This window comes from Microtus pennsylvanicus, chromosome 16, assembly GCF_037038515.1.
Source record: "Microtus pennsylvanicus isolate mMicPen1 chromosome 16, mMicPen1.hap1, whole genome shotgun sequence".
NCBI lineage: Eukaryota > Metazoa > Chordata > Mammalia > Rodentia > Cricetidae > Microtus > Microtus pennsylvanicus.
In genome coordinates, this window is record NC_134594.1 from 31,092,206 (window position 1) to 31,112,372 (window position 20,167).

Consider the following 20,167-nt stretch of genomic DNA (forward strand, 5'->3'; position numbering starts at 1 on the left):
ATTGCATGTTAATAATAGGTCCCTGACCTGATGAATTTCAACATCTGCTTCAGAGTTTGTGGATTTGCTAACAAGTTAGGACTGATACTGTAGGTTTGAGTCGAGAATCATTCTCACGTTGTGAGAATGGTTGGATCACCCGAGAGGGTTTCCAGTCTGCACTCATCATTTGGCTTTTTATTCAACGTTTATGGAAATATTTTAATCCCTGCATTGTGAAGAGGCGGGATACCATGGGATTCAAAACTCTCTGTTTGGGGCTGTTTTGTGTTAGCTTTTTATCTTATATTTATACACCTATACCTGACAACATTGAAGAAACTTGGAAAGTAATGGCCTTGGATGCAGTTGCTAAAGCTTGTACACTTATGGTAAGGATAATATAATTTTTTTCAATGATTAAGAATGAACACTTGTGAGTACTTTGATAATACTACTGATGCGATTTTGAAAAAAGTACTATTTTCAAAAGAATATTGTTAAATTGATTTTCACTTGGGTTCTAAGATAAAAAACAATCTCAATTATCTTATAGTATAACGATATGAATTATTGATAATAGCACTTATTTGATATTAAATCAGCATTTTTCTCATTGCCATCGCTTCTATTGTATGCCTTCAATTATAAATTTCAGAATTTCTGGGGTTATCTTAGGAGACGCAGGGTGGATATAATGGATGTATAAATAGTTCCCTTATCATCAGAAGCTGGCATTTTTGGTACTGCAATACATATGCTTTAGTTGCATATACATATACCTCCATTGTTTTCTAAATATTTCAGCTCATAGAGCAGGACAAAAATATTCAGAAGAGTGCATACTGGGAGGGAGTAACAGCTTTAATTTGAGCTCCAAACTGCCTTGTTTCAAATCTGTGCTCTTTTATGTGCAAAGTGGGTGCCTTCCAAAAATACCCTCTGTTGACAGAGGCAAAATATCAAAGGCAGCAACATTAGGAGGTGAATAGAAGATCCGGCAGTCCAGGGTGTAAGGGCAGGAGGCACTCTTCTAGACAGAGTCACTTGCAGTTGCTGGTCTCTGAGTCTTAGGTCTTCCAGCTAGTCCCACGAGACCTCCACTTTCTCTACAGCTGTCTCTTTTTCAAATGTTCTGGTTCCTTGATTGAAGTAAATGGGAGAACACCTGAGCAAGCCCATATCAGCTCTGCAGATAAACTCTGGGCTTTCTCCTTTGACTATTTCACGTGTGTTTAAATCTGTGGGTGACACATACCCATGCTTTCAACAGCATCTCATTATCAGAACACCCACTGCAAAACTCCGTTGTTACTTTCTCAGCTCCAAATGTGTCCAGCCGTCACTTATCTGTGATGAAAATATACACCTTTTTTGTGTTTTACATTATAAAATATTATCCTGTACTTCTAAAATGACAATAGACCAAATAAGGGTATAATTAACGTTCATCCTAGCAAATTTAGAAATCTTTGGTAATTTTAGCACGGGGTTCGGGAAGTCAAGGTCGCAAAGACAATAACAACCACTGGTTTTTAACGTAGGAAACTGAGCCGGGCGGTGGTGGCGCACGCCTTTAATCCCAGCACTTGGGAGGCAGAGGCAGGCAGATCTCTGGGAGTTCGAGGCCAGCCTGGTCTACAAGAGGTAGTTCCAGGACGGGCACCAAAGCTACCGAGAAACCCTGTCTCGAAAAACAAAACAACAACAACAACAACAAAAAAAAAACCCACAGGAAACTGAAAACTAAAGCTCGTTATAATGCAGCCTTGAAAAGAAAGTTTATTGTTGGGCAGGCATAAGTTGTTTTGAAAGAGTTTTGTAAAAATATCCACATATAACCTTGAAAAAGTTCTTGGACTGTGCATTATACCAATTAACTTGAGAGTGAGGATGCTAACTGCAAATACTTGTGGGGGTGGTTCTGTGTGTTAAAGGTCAGGCATTCTAGAATAGCATCTGATAATCTCTGCGTTGGTAGTTATTGTTATAGCCTTAAAATGCTTGAGTGTCAGTTTACATACAGAAAATGTTGGCATAGAAGAAATTGCTAATTTTCTTCAATTTTAGCCATTGCTAAAATTTAAACTTAAAAAGCAAATTTACTGAATAAACAATTATCTGAATATACTTATTTCTCAAGAACTCACATTAATGGGTCATCTATTTGATAATACTCAATAAGCAAGAAAATACTCAAGAACTATTTTTCTATTTTAATAGTCAATTCGATAATGTGTGTGTTGGAGGGAAGGGCAGGCTGTGGCATGTGCAGAGGTCACAGGATATGGTCTGAGTGAGGGTCAGCGCTCCTCATTCCCCAGATGGGCCTTGTAGGTGTTCATGACTGGGAGTAGCTACCTTTGCCTACTGAGACATCTCACTGGCCTTTGCAGAATATAAAGAACACTTAAATAATGAGGCAAGGTTTGTTGAATATTAGCATGAACTGCTATATACACTAAAAAATATTGATTCGTCTAAACTCTAATATAGCTCAGTAAGAAATTTATTGTTGGTAATATCAATGCCTGGATTTAAAAGAAAATGAAGTTCAGAAAACACATTGATCAGTAGTTTGTTTTCTTTTTTATTTGTTTTTATTATATCTTTTTATTTAAGATAATTTTTAAACTTAAATATGTTTTGCTGATATTCTTCTTCTCCACCAAGTTATTCCACATCTTCTCCTTCTCCCTCCCACCCAACTCTAAGTTTTTTCTCAAGAAACAAACCCAATATCCTGAGAAGGCCTGCCATGTTCTGAAGGGAAACAGAGGAGTGGATTTGGGAGAGATGAGAAGTGCTGGAGTAAGTTGGGAAGAGTGGAGGAAGGGGAATCTGTGGTTGGGATGCATTGAATGACAGAAGAATAAACAAATGCATGCATCCATACATAAATGAAGAAATAAACAAATAAAATAGAAATAAAACAGCTCTCCCCAAACACAATACAGCAATAAAACTCCAAATCCTAGAAAACAAAATATAATAACACCCAAAGAGAAAAAAAAACAAAACATAAAACCAACTAAACTGTAATCATAAAATCACACACACAAAAAAAAACTATGGGGTTCATTATGTGTTGGTCAGCTTCTCCTGAACATGAGGCCTATCCTGGCCTGAACAATTTACCTGGTGCTACTCCCCTGGAGAAAACGAGTTTTCCCCTCCGAGTAAGTATAACTGACAGTTCAGCTATTAACTTTTACCCTAAACAAGATTAAACAAAAACTATCACCTAGAAGATGGACAAGATAAACCAACAGAGGAGAAAAGATCCCAAAAGAAGGCCCAAGAACCAGAGACCCACTTGTTCACACCCTCATGAATTCTTTAAAAACACTACACTGGAAGCCAGTTTATAGTATAAATGCAGAGGACTTGGTGTAGATGTGTGCAGTCCCTGTGCTTGCTGCTCCAGTTTCTGTGGGTTCATGGGTGCTTTTCTCGGGGTTGTGGGTGACTTGACACGTACGGTTGCAGTTTCGGGCACACATTTCCCTCGTCGGCACGTAGAGAATAGCTTTAACAGCCCTACGCTGTAATGGCACACTAATAAAGACCATTCAAAGTATCGTTGGATGTGGAGCTTTTAAGATTTGTTCCTTGTCCTTGGCTTCTCAGCAGCCCTCATTGTCCGCCATATTCAGAGAGTCCGGTTTTATCCCCTGCTTTTTCAGTCACAGTCCAGCTGGCCTTGGTGAGCTCCCAATAGATCAGCCCCACTGTCTCCGTGGGTGGGTGCACCCCTCTTGGTCCTGACTTCCTTGCTCATCTTCTCCCTCCTTCTGTTCCTCATCGTAGGAGCCTAGCCAGTTTGGATGCTCACCTTCCTAGACCAGGATGGAGGGGGGAGGACTTTGGACTTTCCACAGGGCAGGGAACCCTGACTGCTCTTCAGACTTGAGAGGGAGGGGGAGAGGATTGGGAGGAGAGGGAGGGGAGTGGGGGGACGGAGAGAGGAGTGGGGGGGGAGGGGAGGAGTGGGAGGCTGGGAGGAGGCGGAAATTGTTTTTTTCTCAAAAATAAAAAAATAAAGATTTGTTCCTTAAGTAAATTGCCCAGTTCCTAGGTAAACTGGTCACTTAACCACAGGAAACTTTCTGCAATTAAATCAAGGAAGGCTTTTACAGAAATGGGCCTAGGGAAACAAAATGGTTTAGAGTAAAATCTATCAAATTCAGATCACGTATAATATGGTCATATGATAATACTTAAGAATTGAATTAAATAAAATAACTTTAGATGGAAATATGACAACCCTCAAAATTAGAAGGATTATAAGACATAATTTTTACTATGAATTTATAATTGAGTAATAAATACTAAAAGGCTTTAAAATGTGAGCAGAAATGCTTTTATGAATGATATTTAATTGAAAACACCTGAGATTTTCAAAAGCAGAAGGGTCACCCAATAAGATCTTCATAATATTATTTGAGAATAATTTTACGAATTCTTTATTTCTATTCATTTGTTTTGTTTTTCATTTATTCTTCTAAACATTCTCTTCACATTTGTCTGATATTACAGATCTAATGCTGAATTATTTTGCTAATTTTGTTTTGTTTTTATAGGCTCTGAGTCTTGAAAATGTAGGTGTTATGAGATATGAAGAGTTTATTTCCATGATTATCAGTCTGGACTATACACAACCCCTTTCAGATGAACACGTCACAGTAACGGATACAGCCTTTGTCAACATCCCTGTGCGTCTGTACTTACCTAAGAGGAAGTCGGAAGCCCCAAGACGGGCTGTGATCTATTTTCATGGCGGGGGTTTTTGTTTTGGAAGTTTCAGTAAGTTCATGATAGAAGGATAGAGAATGGTTGCATGTTTATAATATACAAGTATTGGCATATTCAAATATACATACATGGGCATGCTTAATAGAGATGTACATTTTCGGTATCCAACACAATGATAGGTACACACATATATGATGAATGACCCGATAAAGCTTTTCACTGCAAGGTTTGCTCTGTACTGATCAACATTGGCTTCCTTTTGTTTTTGAGATAGAAACTCATCTATCCCAGTCTGCTCTGGAACTCACTACTTAGCTAGTGATAACCTATTATTTATGACCATCAACTTCTTGAGTGCTGGGATTTAAGCATGCGCCTCACTCCTGGCATATGCAGTGCTGGGGTTCACACACAGTGCTTCCTGAAGGCTGCAATAGCATCCTAGCAAGTGAGCCCCAGACCAATCCCTTACCGCAGGAAGCATTTTATTCTCATCTTTCATGTGGGATAAACCACATTAAAAAATGACATGGACAAGTCAATTGCTTTGGAGTTTTCTTCTGGCGTTCATAATACCTTCAGCAACTACAATATTGACAGGATGCATATGAGAAACACTTGCTTTTGCTAAGAAGGAGTTTGTGGTTTGTTACTAATAACATTATTAACAGTAGAAGCAAAACATATAGGGAAGTTGTTCAATTTGACTCTAAAGCAAAACAGAACTAAATAGAAACAAACCCTAACCATGAAGTCCAGACTCTCTGTTTGACTTTTGTAATAACGGCCATATACAGCTGATAAAAAGTAAAAATATCAAAAATTCGCCTTTATAAAATCTTCAGAAAATTCTATGGTAGACTGTAACAATATATGTAAAACTATTGTATGTAAAGTATAAAAAAGAAACAAAATAGTGGAATCAAAAATTTCAAAATAATATGTAAATATTTATATATTAGACTCAGGTAATATTTGAATAGCCAAGATTCCCCAGTGAGTTTTTAATATAATAAGGAAAATTGAGTATGCTTCCTTGCACCTCAAGAATGGCAACAGATTTCAGTATATTGAAAACTGATAGTTTGAGGCAGTCCCTGCCTCATGTTTGGCATAGTCTTAAAGAAAAGTATTGTTTGTGCATTCTAAATGTTTTCTCCCAGTTATTCAAGATTTATGAAGTCCAGAAGACAGATACTGACTCAAGAGAATAAATATGTCCTATTTGTACATCTAAGCCTTACATTAACTTGCTAAGGGATCTTTAAAAACTCATTTGCCTTTCCTTAGACCAGTGGTTCTCAATCTCCCTAATGCTGCAACCCTTTAATGCAGTAGCTTATTGTGGTAACACCAAACATAAAATTATTTTTGTTGCTACTGCATAACTGTAATTCTGCTACTGTTATAATGTAAATATCTCATATAAGACCCTTGTGAAAAGGCCATTTGACCATAAGGAGGTAGTGACCCATAGGTTAGAAACTTTGTGTTAATGTCCTAATTATTGTAGTACCATATATTGGGACATCTTCAAAAAAAGAAAATGTTTTAAGGTATTACATTGTTATCTTAGGCAAACAATTATCTATCTATCTATCTATCTATCTATCTATCTATCTATCTATCTATGATCTCTCTTCTACCTACATATCTATATACAAACACATATGTACTTAAAGAGAGAGATCTATCATATTATTTCTTCATGAATTTATAATAGAATTGAGAGAATATGCCAAGAGTTCATGTATATGAATGGTAAAATGATTATTTCTAATAGAGAAATTGAGAGCTAATGTTTGGCTGTTGATAGGAGAATCTTGGATTATAGACCTAGCTGTATTGACTGTAGGAAGACCAATTAGCTTCTTCTACTGTCTGAATCTTCCAGACTGAAGTACAGTGCACCAGTCTACAAAGGGGTAGGAGAAGGGTCATGGTGTGGTTTATAGTGAAGGGCAAGATGAAACCAGAATGTTCCAAGCCTAGAATATCAATTTACAAATCATCCCTTTCTCTCTAGAGAGAGATCAAGAATGATGAATTGTTTTAGGGCCCGATGCATGGAACAAAGTGTAGGAAAATTAGATTCCTGTCTAAGAATCTGAAATCACATTTCTCATATAGATACCTATCATTATTTTTGTTATTTTTTTATTACAAGGAGTACTATGACCTTTCTCTCTTCATTTTAGAGCAGAGGGCTTTTGACTTCCTGAATAGATGGACTGCAAACAAACTTGATGCCGTTGTTGTGGGAATGGAGTAAGAACTATATTTCTTTGACTAGTGTGATTTTTGTCGTAACTGCTTATAGACTCAATTTCTGAATAATACATCTATGCTTAAACTGTAATTTTTAAATTTTACTATATATTATCTGTCACAATTGCTGCATAGACTACCCCTTAAAGGAGTCCAGGGTCCAAACTATTCTCCTTAAATTGTGGAAATCATTGAATTATATCCTAAGTTGAGCATTTTGTGAGATTCTTTTGTTTAAATCTTATGTGTATCAGTTGTGTCTCATTTCACATAGATGGGACGGGGCAAATTAATCATTGCATGCTTGGGGTATTTGATCATATTTAGGCTCGGAATAAAATATTTGCTTTCAAAATAATTATTTAGAGAGTTATGGGCAATAAAGTTTGGAACCAGTTGAAATCTTTGACACATGCTCTCAAAAGTGACTTTATACTCTGATTGTATTTGGAGCATGCATACCAGAGTATCTTAGGATAGATCACCATTTTTCTTACTCATATTAATATACTCTAGATTTCTGAATCTGAATTTGACTCTAAAATTCATCGTTTTTAAAAGGAATTTTTTTCTTTTGTCTTCTCCTTGGTTCACAGTAATAAAAATAGAATCCAATGTTGCTAATATTATATAATGATATTGCAAAGAAAGTAGGTGCTAACTTGTTTATTATTCTTATAATTTCCCCCCAAAATTTATATATTAATGAATAGGTTATGATACTTGAACAGTCTCCTTCAATTTGTAGAAAATTTGAAGTAATTGGAATATTTTACATTCATTTTCAAGTAATGATACCGGTTTGTGTCTGCTACACATTTTATCTAATCCTTATGATTTGCATTGTTCTAAATTTACTGTTTGTCATAATAAATAGAAATACCTTTTTGGTATATAGATACATCTAAGTTATCCTTTAGGACTTTCTAGGGCAGTTTACACTATATTCTAGGAACTGAAACACCAACATTTGACATTAAATATATTTATAAATTTTGACATTCTAAAGAACAAAAAGAGAACAAGATGTTTTCATAGCCAGTTACATTAAGAACACGAGCTTGCACAGGACTGATCTAGGCCCTCTGCATATGTGTAGCTTGGTCTTTTAGTGGGAATCCTTCCAGTAGAGACTGGGACTGTCCGTGACTCTTTTGCCATCTTGTGGGACCCTATTTCTCATATCCGGTTGCCTTGTCTAGCCCTAATAAGAGGGCAGATGGTTAGTCTTACTGCAATTGACATGCCGTGTTTTGTTGATATCCGTGGGAGGCCCATTCTTTCTGAATAGAATAGAAACAGAGAAAGAGCGGATGGGTGGGGGTGGGGGACAGGGACAGAACTGATAGGAGTAAAGATGAGGAGAGAGGGGGGGGAGGAGAGAATAGGAGATGAAGGATTGGGGTGAGGGAAGAAAGAGAGAGAGAGAAACAGAGAGAGAGAGAGAGAGAAGAAGGGAGGAAGGGAGGGAGTGGGAGGGAGGGAGGGAGGGAGGGAGGGAGGGAGAGAGAGAGAGAGAGAGAGAGAGAGAGAGAGAGGAAGATATAGAATATCTCCAGTATAAAATGCACTTGAAATAAAAATTTTACTTTCAAACCTAAGGGGGTTAGTAATTAATTTGCTAACTTCAGACATAATGTCATCCATTATTGACTTAGTTACATATTTCAAATACCTTTATATTGATTTTCATTTTAATTAGACATTAGAAGAAAACCCTGGACCAGTTTTTAAAAGCTGAACGGTAGGATTTGGGGTTAAATTGCATGCCTTAGATGTGCTAGACCTGTAACACACTCCTGCTCTGTTTCACAGCTACAGGCTAGCTCCTCAGCATCACTTCCCTGCACAGTTTGAAGACGGCATCACGGCAGTCAAGTATTTTCTTCAGGACAAAATTCTTAGAAAATATGGAGTAGATCCTACCCGAGTTGCTATTTCAGGAGACAGTTCTGGGGGCACCCTGGCAGCAGCCGTGACTCAGCAGGTAGGCATTTCTGGCTCTACTGCAGCTGGGAATGGTTGCAGCTCCTTGTTCCTCTGCTAGACCTGTTCTTCTGGTATCATGCCTTGCAAAGGAGCATTCGTTCCCACAGAATTACAATGGTGCTCGAGGGAAGCATCAACTCATCATAACAGCACTAACTTGGGCTTTATATTTGCTGTTATATTGATCTACAGACCTATCTGCATGTTGAGAATACTTTTATTTCAACCATCCTTTTCTTTTGTAAAGGGTGGTTCTAGAACTGCTTTTCTCAGGTACTGAAACGTTATAGATAATCTCGTTCCTTCTTAACAAAGAAAAATATAGTAGTATTTGAATTAGGCTTCTACTGGATCTGTGGGCGCTGGATGGTTTCTGTCAGGTATTTTGTTACAGAAACAACAAAAGTAACTAACATGTAAAATCGGCACTGGGAACTGAAGCCACTTCCTGACCACATAGTTTCAGCTGCTGTGTGGAAGGAGTGTGGCCTAGAGAAGTTGTAGTGTGCTGGAAGCAGTGACTGACAGCCAATGGTAGAGTTTAGAAGACAAAAGCTCTAACCAAAGTGAGGACAAAGAAAACTGTATTCATGAGACTTCAACGGGGAACACATACTCTGTTGGGAACCAGATTAAAAGCAATTTGTGCTAGTTTCTCTCAAAGTATCTGGCTGCCTTCTGCCTTTGTATTGAGATTTTGAGTGATGCTGAATTAAAAAGCAATGGGTTAATTTGGTTGCAAAAGGCATCTTTAAGACAGCATAGCACTTAGACTCTGTCATAATTATTTCTTACCTCATTCATCAGACTTACAGTAGAAGCAAGTATAAAGCAAGGTAGAAGTGTGAAAAATACACAGGTTGATGAGTAAAGAAGCTTTAATCTAGTTAAATTGAGAGCAAGGAGAGTTCAGACAAAGTAACTATGGTTATTAAAGAGATTAGTGTCATTGCGGAGAAAATTTGAACTTTCCTAGTGCAATAGAAAAGATGATTTGAGAGAAAAACACACTGATCAAGAGTTTTGAGCTCACCATACAAGTTTATTTGAAAACAAAATGCCTGAGGAAAATTTTCCCCAGTTAAACTATGAAGGCACACAAAGGCCACCACCACCATGGTACAAAGGGACCAGGATACAATGTTTACAGGCAGTAGAATGTGACTGTCTGTATGTGTTCCTAGTTTTACAGGCGTGAAGGATACAACAATGAGGGGCTATTATACTTTTTACCAAGGTTCCTGAATGTGATGGTTGATTTTATTTCTTCTTGCTCTGGCAAAAGTTTTTATGACATTTAAGAGCCTTCTGGTAGAGCATTTTTTGATGTGAGATTTCCCTCTGTATGCTGTGATTACCATTCATGAATAAAAAACTGCTTTGGACCTATAGCAGGGCAGAACTTAGCTAGGAAAGGAAAACTAAACTGAATTTCTGGGAGAAATAAGTCAGAATCAGAGAGAAGCCATGGAGCTGCTACCAGAGACAAACACGCTGAAACTTTGCTGGTAGGCCACGACCTCGTGGTGATCTACAGATTAATGGAGATGGATTAAATTAAGATGTAAGAATTAGCCTATAAGAAGCTAAAGCTAATGGGTCAAGCAGTGATTGTTTCTGTGTTATTATTTCGGTCTGGGCTGTTGGGAGGTTGGGAAATAAACAAGTGGCTTCCATACAACAATTTATAGGTTTTTGAGTACGTATATCTGTATCATCTATAAATAGGCAGAAATAAATTTCTTCCTTTCCAGTTGATACCCAATCATGGTTTTCCTTCTTATTGCTCCAGTTAAGATTTCCACTATTATTTAAAGTAGCATGGTGAGAGCAGGTGCTTGTAGTTTTAGAGGAAATGTTTTCATTTGGTTTATTGACGGCTGGTGATTTCTTGAGTATAGCTCTTCTCAAATGTACTCTATCTTACCTAATTTCTTTGAGACTTTTTTAATCATGAAGGAATGGTGGATTTGCAAGAAAAATTTCACATCTTTTGCAACTATTTCAGCTTTGGTTCCTCATTATATTTGCATACAGAATTTTATTTTTAAATTTGTATATGTCGCACTAATTTTTCACTGTTTGGATAAAGTCAACTTCATCTTATTTTATGATCTTTTCCAGTGTTGTTGAATTTGATTTGGTTATTGAGGATTGTTAAGTCTATGTTTACCTTGGAAACTGATCTATGATTTCCCTTTTTGTTCTGGCCTCATCCAGCTTTGTTATCAGTGCTTGTTATCATTTATAGAATGACGTTGAAAGCATCATTACCCTTCTTATTTTATAGGTACTTTTGGTGAATATAGACTAGTTTATGGGATCATTTGACAAATATTTTCAGTCCTAAGGGTTTGTTCCTTGTATGACATTTATTACTGTTTCGATCTCATTATATTATGATCATTTAAGGATTTATTACATCCTATAGGTTTTTGATTGGATATAATTTTGGTATGCTTCATTTTTGTAAGCAATTTCACACTTTCAGGCTTAAAAATTCTTTTTGTTCTGTGTTAGCTTTATAACAATAACATGATATAAGATTACTATTAGTTAAGGATGTTTTGGGTACTAAATTTCTACTTTCTTAGATTTGGTGAATTTTCTACTAAAATTACTTTGACTATTTTTTCTATACTTTAATTTCTATTCCATTACTTCCTGTACTTCAACACGATTTCTTACCATGACACCAATAAACAAGCTAAGACAGTTTTTAGGGGATACTTTTTCCATACATAGATATACTTAGTCTGTCCTAAAATCTGTTGTAGAATATCATAAGGGATGCCTGTGGGCCTCAGTGACAGTTCCTTCTCTCTTCTCATCTCCGTCCTGCTAAGGAGGAGTCTCCCTTTCTTTATAATACTACATACTAGTGTGCTTGGTTTCATCTTTAAAAAAGAAATTAGTTCTCTGAGAAACGGCAAGCATGGGGCCTCCTTCAGGTCTTCTATATATTCTATATACATGCTGTGCCTGTTAGCTTGGTGATTTTGTGTGTGTGTGTGTGTGTGTGTGTGTGTGTGTGTGTGTGTGTGTGTGTGGACTCCCAACAATGGAAGTGGCTGTGTCTCTAACTCTTTTGCCTTCTCTTGGGACTTTTTTCCTTCCCTTGGTTTCCCTTGTCTAGCCTTAATATGAAGGTTTTTGCCTTGTTTTGGTGTATTTTGTTTGTTCATATTGGGTTGTTGTCTTTTGGATGCCTATGCTTTTCTGAAAGGAAATAGAGACAGAGTTGACCTGGGGCAGAGAGGAGGTGGAGGGGGAACCTAGGAGGAGTAGGAAGAAGGGAAACTGTGGTCCAGATATATTGTGTAAGAGAAGAATACATTTTCAAAAAGAAAAAAAATAGTTCTCTGAAAAATTTCCATGCCATGTGTTTTGATTATATTAACCCACTCTCCCAACTCCTCCAAGATACGTACCCCTCTCCCTAACCACCAAAATTTATTTCCTCTTTTAAAAAAACACATTGAGTCTAATTTGTCCCACCCATATAGTCCTGGATATTGGATTATTTACTGGATCATATGCAATTCAGAGGCTACCTTCTTAGAGGAAACTGACTCTCCCAGCAGCTATCAAATGTCAACAACTACTCTGCTAAGAGCATGCCCATTTCTCTCCATGCAGGGATTTAGTCTGGTTTGGGCTTGCACAGGTCTTACACATGTTTACACAAGCACCGTGAATTCATATGTGCAACTTTTCTGCTGTGTCCAGACAGTTTCCAGATAGCCATCGACTATCTCTGGCTCTCACAATCTTTCTGCTTCTGAACCATCAGAGGAGCTAGGCTATACAGATGTCCCATTTAGGGCTGAATATTTCAGTCTCTTATCCTCTGCACCTTGGCCAGTTATCAAGAATAATTTCTACAAATCTAAATGCTTAAATTTTTCCATCATCTTTAAGACTGTGTTATTTCTGTTAGTTACATTTGATAAAAAAAAAAATACTTGTATATCTCTCCTCCTTTTGCCTTCTGTCACTCTACCTCCTTATTTTTTCTCTAATCTTTTCTTATATACTCAAGAAATAATTTTAAAATGCTCTTTCAATGGTTTGACACTTAGTACTGATCAAGGGTATTATAGACATTTTTGACATAACCGCGCTTTATAATAGCACTCTGCGTAGGTTTGTTCCCATGTCTGTGTCACGGTTACATTTTCTCTTTTGGAATGTTGGAAGCCTTTGCCTCACTGGACATCCTGTTTTTCAGGTGCAGATTGATCCTGAAGTGAAGCATAAACTCAAGTTGCAGGCCTTACTTTATCCTGGCTTACAGGTGATTGACACTTCTTTGCCATCGCATCGAGACAACGAACATGGTATAGTTCTGACAAGAGACATAGCCATAAAGCTCGTGAGTCTGTTTTTCACCAAGGATGAGGCACTTCCACGGGCCATGAGAAAAAACCAGCACATGCCTCTGGAGTCCAGGCATCTTTTCAGGTTTGTGAACTGGACCACTCTTCTTCCTGACAAGTACAGAAAGGACCATGAGTACACTGAGCCTGTACTTGGGAAATCTGCTTACTCTCTGCCGGCGCTGATGGACCCCAGAGCACTGCCCCTATTAGCCGATGATACCCGTTTACAGCACTTGCCACGAACATACATCCTCACCTGTCAATATGACGTCCTGAGAGATGATGGAATTATGTATGTTTCAAGACTTCAGAACGTCGGAGTTCCAGTTTTCCATGACCATGTTGAGGATGGAATCCATGGAGCCCTATCATACATGACATCGCCACTCTACTTACAACTAGGACTGAGGATAAAGGATATGTATGTTAGTTGGATGGACAAGAATTTATAAATTCAGATTCCCTTGATGAAGTTTAATTGCGAAAATATTTTAGTTGTGAAAAGGGCGATATAATCTGTGTTGTCTGAAACTAGATTGGAACCAATTAAAAGTTACTTTGTGTTCTTGAATTAAGATTTCTCTCTTTTAAACTCTGTATTTGTAAGATGTAAGTTAGTACATTTCCCCTTCGTTATAATTTGCTATTATTATGATGGTCCCCAAAGGAGCCATCTCTTCATGAATTTGAGAAATATTCATTAATATCATTATATGTAAATTCTCATATCAGACAGATGTTCTTTATTTATTTATTCATTCATATATAGATATAGATTGTCTTGGTATTTTATTATATTAGTATTGGCTAGATATTAAATCATTGATAGATATAAAATTTTCTTTTACTAAAAAATTGTCACTTGATATTTGAAGACAAACCAATTTTCTTATCCTTGTAAAATTTGATAATGTAACAGATTTAGCAGACATTTTTGAGTTTAATTTTACAAGAATATGCTATTATATTCTATATTATTTAATATTTTCTCCCCACGTATATGGTTTATATTTTCAATAGTCAAGTTTCAAAACTTTGTTTTATTTTGTTTCTTGAGCACTATAAGTGGTTCCTTTTTTATTGAAAATATATTTTTTCATGCAATATTTTCTGATTATGGTTTCCCCTTTCCCAACTTCCCTATACCCAAATTTATATGCTTTCTTTCTTTTTCTCATTAGAAAATAAACAGACTAAATTTTTTTTGGGGGGAGTGCTGTTTGTTTGCTTTATCTTGAATTTCAGTTTTAGGAACTATTTTATTTCTCTTCTTTGAGTATTCTCCTATGGAAAATTTCAATACTTCTGCTTTTGGTCATCTTTGTGTGAATTCATTTTCATCTGTTTTATTAAAGAATACCATATAACGAGGAAGAAAGTTTAGACAAAAGATCATGTGGGACTCTTTTCCAAAAGACCAATTGCTACTTTAACATGGTTCATATGTGTATTCATAGCTTGTGGGAGGCTGAGGCAGTAGGATTACCATGAGGTCTAGCTCACCCTAGTCTACAGAATGAGTCTCTGACTTAAAAATCAAAACAACATAGTTTATTTCTGCCATCTACCAAAAAATTATAATTATGTTTCACTATCTGAGACAGCCACCAACTCCATCTGGAGCCTTGAATAATTCGTAGGGATATTGTACAGTTTACACTCTGCCGGAATTAATTCTACACTAGGCCTCTGCCCTGTGAAAATATATTTGTATGTTTCTCTGCAACTCGGCTCAATACCCTCAACCCAGTTCAGCCAATGTGTCCACATTTAATATGGACTACTCATGACATAACCTGTGTCTTGCTGCCCATAACATAGATGCTACAGTGCTAGAAAATCTGAATGAGCTTGTAACTTAGTCTCATGAATAATAACAAAAGAGATCCTATGTACATAATCACATGTCCTGGCTCATCTTGTCTTTTGAAGTCTATTTTAAGGATGTTTTCCTCACTAGCTCCCAGCTTCTATGTCAGGAGCCAATTTCCTCCTAAAATCATTACAGGAACCATCACCCTGGGGAGTCGGCAGAGAACCCCACACCCATAATTGTGTTAGGAATCGTTCTATTAACAAAGCTTACCCCACACCCAAATTGGCTGTTAATGAGAGCTATCTGTTAGGGGAACCCACCGCACATTCCAAACTATCTAGGGAGCTAGGTGTGTCAACTTCCAGACCTACAGTGGCCTGACTGAAGATAACCTGCTGCCTACGTGACCAACTCGGACCATGTGACCAACGTGAACCACGCGGCAAGAGCCCAGAACCCTGTGCCCATCCCCCAACTCTTTACTCTATATAAAGCTATACCCCATCTGTAATAAACGGAGGCTCTGACAAACCTTGCATAGCCTTCTTCCTCTTTCCTAGCCCATATCTTCCAGGTAGTGCCTCTCCGTGACCCTGGAATAACTGAACTGCCAGGCGGGCTACTAACCCTAGACTAAGTAGCCCGCCAAGGCAATAGACACTTCTACCTGCAGAGTTATGTATTTGGGGGTGAAGAGAGGATAAAGCAGTGTGTTTTTGTTGTTGTTGTTGTTTTCTTTTTACCTAGGAAATCAACAGGTACACAGCTTAACTAAATTGTTATTGTCTATTATGAAGATTCTCAACCTTCCTAATGCTGTGACCCTCTAATACAGTTCCTCATGTTGGTGGTCCCCCCCCAACAAAAAATTATTTTATTGCCACTTCATAATTGTAATTTCGCTACTATTACTAATTATGATGCAAATATCTAATATGCAACCCCCATGAAAGTATCAATTGACCCCCCAAAGAGGTCTTGAACCACAGGTTGAAAATCACTGGTCAATTATATTTGCACAGTAGTGTCAGACCTCTCCTTAGTGAAGCTGAAATAATTACATTCTTAACAATAAAAGAGGATAGCAAAATCAATAATTTTTTCTTCAGATAAAGGAAAGAGGGAAAAAACTTACTTCAATGGTCACAATCAAATCAATGCCAAATCGAACTCCAATTGTTCACTGTCTTGGATCTACTCTCTCGATCTTCTGGACTCCTCCAAAGAGCTTGGGTCACTTCTCTGGCTCTGTCCTCTGCAGCACTTACAGCTTGTCTGCCAAGGTCCAGTTGGTTCCACTCTGCTGCTGCTGCTGTTCTTGGTGGTCATCCCATGGTACTGACATCTCCAAAATGCTGGAGTCTTCTACTGCAACTGGGTTGTACTTTCACCAATAACCTTTCATAGTCTCTCTTTATAGTGCCAAACCTCAACATCTTTGCATGATCCTTTTAGTCTTGGGCCTTCAGCTGTCAGTAAGTAAATGAATGGGAATTACAAAGACAAGTATAATCAACAGAATTCAAGAGATAGAAGAGAGAATCTCAGGCACTGAAGATACTATAGAGGAAATAGACTCATTGACATATTGGTGTCATAGCAAAAACTATGTCTTTAGGTTAAAAGGCATTAACATTTTAGAAGACAATTAAAGGAAACTGGAAACTTTGAACCTCTGAAGATACATCTGAAACCTGTTAATTCTGGACTATGAAGCCTGGGAAAGAGGCACACCTGTCTGCATTTTTTGGGGGAAACTTGATTAATGAAGTAATGAACTACCAGTACCTTAATTTATCAAATGCCATCAAACAGATCTGAGAAAAATTAGTAAATGAGCAGAAGGGAGACAGCTCTTCCAGCTACCCAGGCAAGCCTCTCATGGCCTTTGGCAAATCCTAGTCTTAGAAGCAGTATTTGTCTTTAGCTGCCAAGCCCAGGGGGCTTGACAGATTTTCCTGTAGGGTTGGATTTGGTCTACCTGTCTTGGCAGGGTGGGATGCTCGATTCCCCAGGGTATTGTTGTCCATGCCAGGAGGGTCCAGGCAGCTGATAAGGTGAAAAATAGCTCTCTCTGTGTGTGAGTGGCTTTATTTTATTCAAAGGAGGAAGTTGTGTAGTCATGCATCTTTTTGGAGATATAGGACGCTGCAGAATCTGGAATGTCTCTCTATCATAAGAAGCTCTTTTGTTAAATGCCATACTCTCAGATCTGTAAAGGCACTTGAGAATCAGACAGGATGCCATTATCTGTCAGGTGTATCTAAATTAGACATATAAGTTAAATTTAGACATATACTTTACCCAATCAGTTACAGCTTACCAATGTCAGTGGAGACAGAAAGATGAGAAGGGATATTTCAGTAAGCCAAAGTATATTGGAGGCAGAAGGAATCCTTGAAAGGGCCAGTGCACATGGGTACTCTTATCAAAGATGATGCTAATGTTTTCGCTTTGAACTCAGCCAAAATGGTGGCTATCCATGTATTTGTATTTTTCCAGAGCTGTTGTAATCTGGACTTTTAAGTTTTACAGATTTTAAAACAAGCACGCATATACACACAGACGTAAAGCAAGCATACTGTGGCCACATTATTTTCACATATATATTAACAGACAGATGAACATCTTTTTGTAGGAAACTTTGTCAGCTGACAAACCTAAAAATCCTGGAGTAGGCTGCAGGAGCCAGGCAAGCACACAGGTGGCCCCACTGAGGGCCAGGTAGGCAGATTCTGTAAGGAAGAACAGAAACATGAGGATAGAACACCTGTGCAGCTCAGAGTTGGGGAGGGGCAGGGGGAACAGATCTGTTGCAAGGGGAGTCACAGCTTGACCAGATCACAAGCCAGGAATGAAGAAATGGAGACAAACAGCCAGAGAAGGTGGGGCAGTGGCCAGTGTCTGCAGCAGACCAGTGTTTGTGAGACACTGGCCACTGAGGGAAGGGGACAGTATCCAGAAACCATTGGAATATGCGGGTTTTGTTTATTTGTCCCCACACTGGCAAAATTTTATGTGTTAAGTATGTATGGCAAAATTTTTAGGTGTTAAGTGTTCATTGTGTCAGATAGCCCCAATATTTTTAAAAAAATTGTAAAAGACAGCCTACAAGCATTTGAGAATCAGGCTTCGAAATGAAGGTGTTCATTTTGCAGATCTATGCTGGGACCCAAAGCCTAGCACAATATGTTCACTAAGGTAGGCTTTGGGTCAAAAACAGGGGGAGTATGGAACTTCTCTTGAACAGAAGATCGTCTGAAAAAGGGGTCCTACAGGACAGGGAAGGTCCTTGTCCCACAAAACAAGGCAGGTCATTGTACCAGTGACAGGTTGGGAGCCTAACACAGCCACATCACTGGCAAGACAACTTGAAAATTGCGGGAGGCCCTGGGCATCTAAAGCAATGACTTGGAAAGACAACTTACCCAGCTGAAGCTCATCTTAACCTGGCAGACAGCAGGTATGGGTGGTGTTTTAACAACATGTGGTCCCAAGCCAGTGGGAGAGAAAAAAATACCCCTTGGTGGGACCTCCTGATATAAAGTTTCTGCACCCATAAACCTCTCTAACAATGTAATAATCTAAATCAGACAGAATTAGAATAATCTGAAATTTAATGGATACAAATGCTTTTCAGTGCCCCAGGGAGAAGGGAAAGGAAGATTGGAAGACCACATGTCTGTTCTCTGGGGGGGGAGTTGAAATACCCTGTAGGAGTGGTCTTGAGCATCTCTGGGAATCTCTGGGGAGGGATCATCCTGTGGCAGGCTTTTTCAGGGACAGAATCTGGACTGAGGCAGCTCCAGCGAGGTGGATGGGAGGCTTTGGGTGGAGCCTCCACCCAGTTTTCTTTGTTGATTCCTCTGTTGAGAGACATCTAGGTTATTTCCTGTTTCTGGGTATTATTAATAGAACAGCATTAAATGTGTTGAGCAAGTGTCTTTGTAGAAGGATGAAGTGTTTTTTGGGTATATACCCAAGAGTGGTATACCTAGATCTTAAGGTTGAATGATTCTCAACTTTCTTAGGAACTGCCACGCTGATTTCCATAGTAGATATACAAGTTTTCACTCCCACAAGCAGTGGACTAGTACTCCCTGAGAGGACCAAACAGAAGCTATAACAGGCTCCTTATCCTTGCTTTTGGAAACATTGGAGATTGATAGTCCTTTGTTTGTGTCTCTCAGAAACTGTTTCCTGTGTCTCAAAGAAACTGAAAATAAGGCCTGATCTCTTGAGAGAAACCCTAGCAGCCTGCAGTATCAGGATAGGGCAGGCCTGAGCCACAATCACCTGATAACCAGATAAGGACAAAGCCTGACCTGAGACTTGTCCCAAAATCAAAAGCTGTAACCTTCACCAGCTCTTACTAGCCCTAGCCAATTATAACTTAGTAATATGATTGCTTAAGACAATCATATCTAAAATGACCTTACTGCTCTAGGAATTTCCCTTAGTCATGTTTCAAAGAAGACTATAAACTGGACCGCAAGATTATGCAGTGGGAGTTCAGCACATCCTTCAGGGGTCAGCTCATCAGAGATGCTTGGTGTCATGTGGGACACCTCATTCAGCAAGCCCCGAAGAGCACCACCACCAGAGACGCACGTCTCATTAATTTTATCTGCAAGAAGATAAGTAATACTTCCTTCTGAATGTGTTAGCTGTGTCTCTTGCAAACTTCTTGTGTGAAGAACTCTTTCCCTCAGATTACAGCTTGGGAATTCTTCCCACATCACTACAGTGTGTGAACTGTCTATCGGGCATACCTGGGTATATTGGATTGAAAGCCCTGGATTAATCCAGGTATCTCCAAAGAAAGCCCTGGATAAATCCAGGTTCCCACCCCCACCCCCAGCAGGAAGAAAATAGCCAAAAATCTAAGCAGGAAGAGAAGAATCAAATCTAGGATTAGCGGGTTCAGTGACTGTGTTCCAGGAACTAGCTGAAGATAAAGTTAGATTGTAATCTTGAG

The 20,167-nt window shown here is 38.4% G+C and overlaps 1 protein-coding gene across 1 annotated transcript; it reads left to right on the top strand.

Annotated features, from left to right (window-relative positions):
- Positions 1-233: 233 nt before the first annotated feature.
- Positions 234-13,825, top strand: LOC142836502 (arylacetamide deacetylase-like 2). The gene is made up of 5 exons (XM_075950796.1): positions 234-371; positions 4,563-4,785; positions 6,933-7,002; positions 8,818-8,989; positions 13,223-13,825. Exons 1-5 carry the CDS (start codon positions 234-236, stop codon positions 13,823-13,825), a joined length of 1,206 nt encoding a protein of 401 aa, XP_075806911.1.
- Positions 13,826-20,167: the final 6,342 nt, after the last annotated feature.

Excerpts from the sequence above, each read along its gene's own strand:
- LOC142836502 (XM_075950796.1), top strand. The coding sequence starts at position 234 with ATGGGATTCAAAACTCTCTGTTTGGGGCTGTTTTGTGTTAGCTTTTTA. Across the intron at positions 7,003-8,817 it reads GCCGTTGTTGTGGGAATGGA|CTACAGGCTAGCTCCTCAGC; the intron begins GTAAGAACTATA and ends TCTGTTTCACAG. Across the intron at positions 8,990-13,222 it reads CAGCAGCCGTGACTCAGCAG|GTGCAGATTGATCCTGAAGT; the intron begins GTAGGCATTTCT and ends CCTGTTTTTCAG.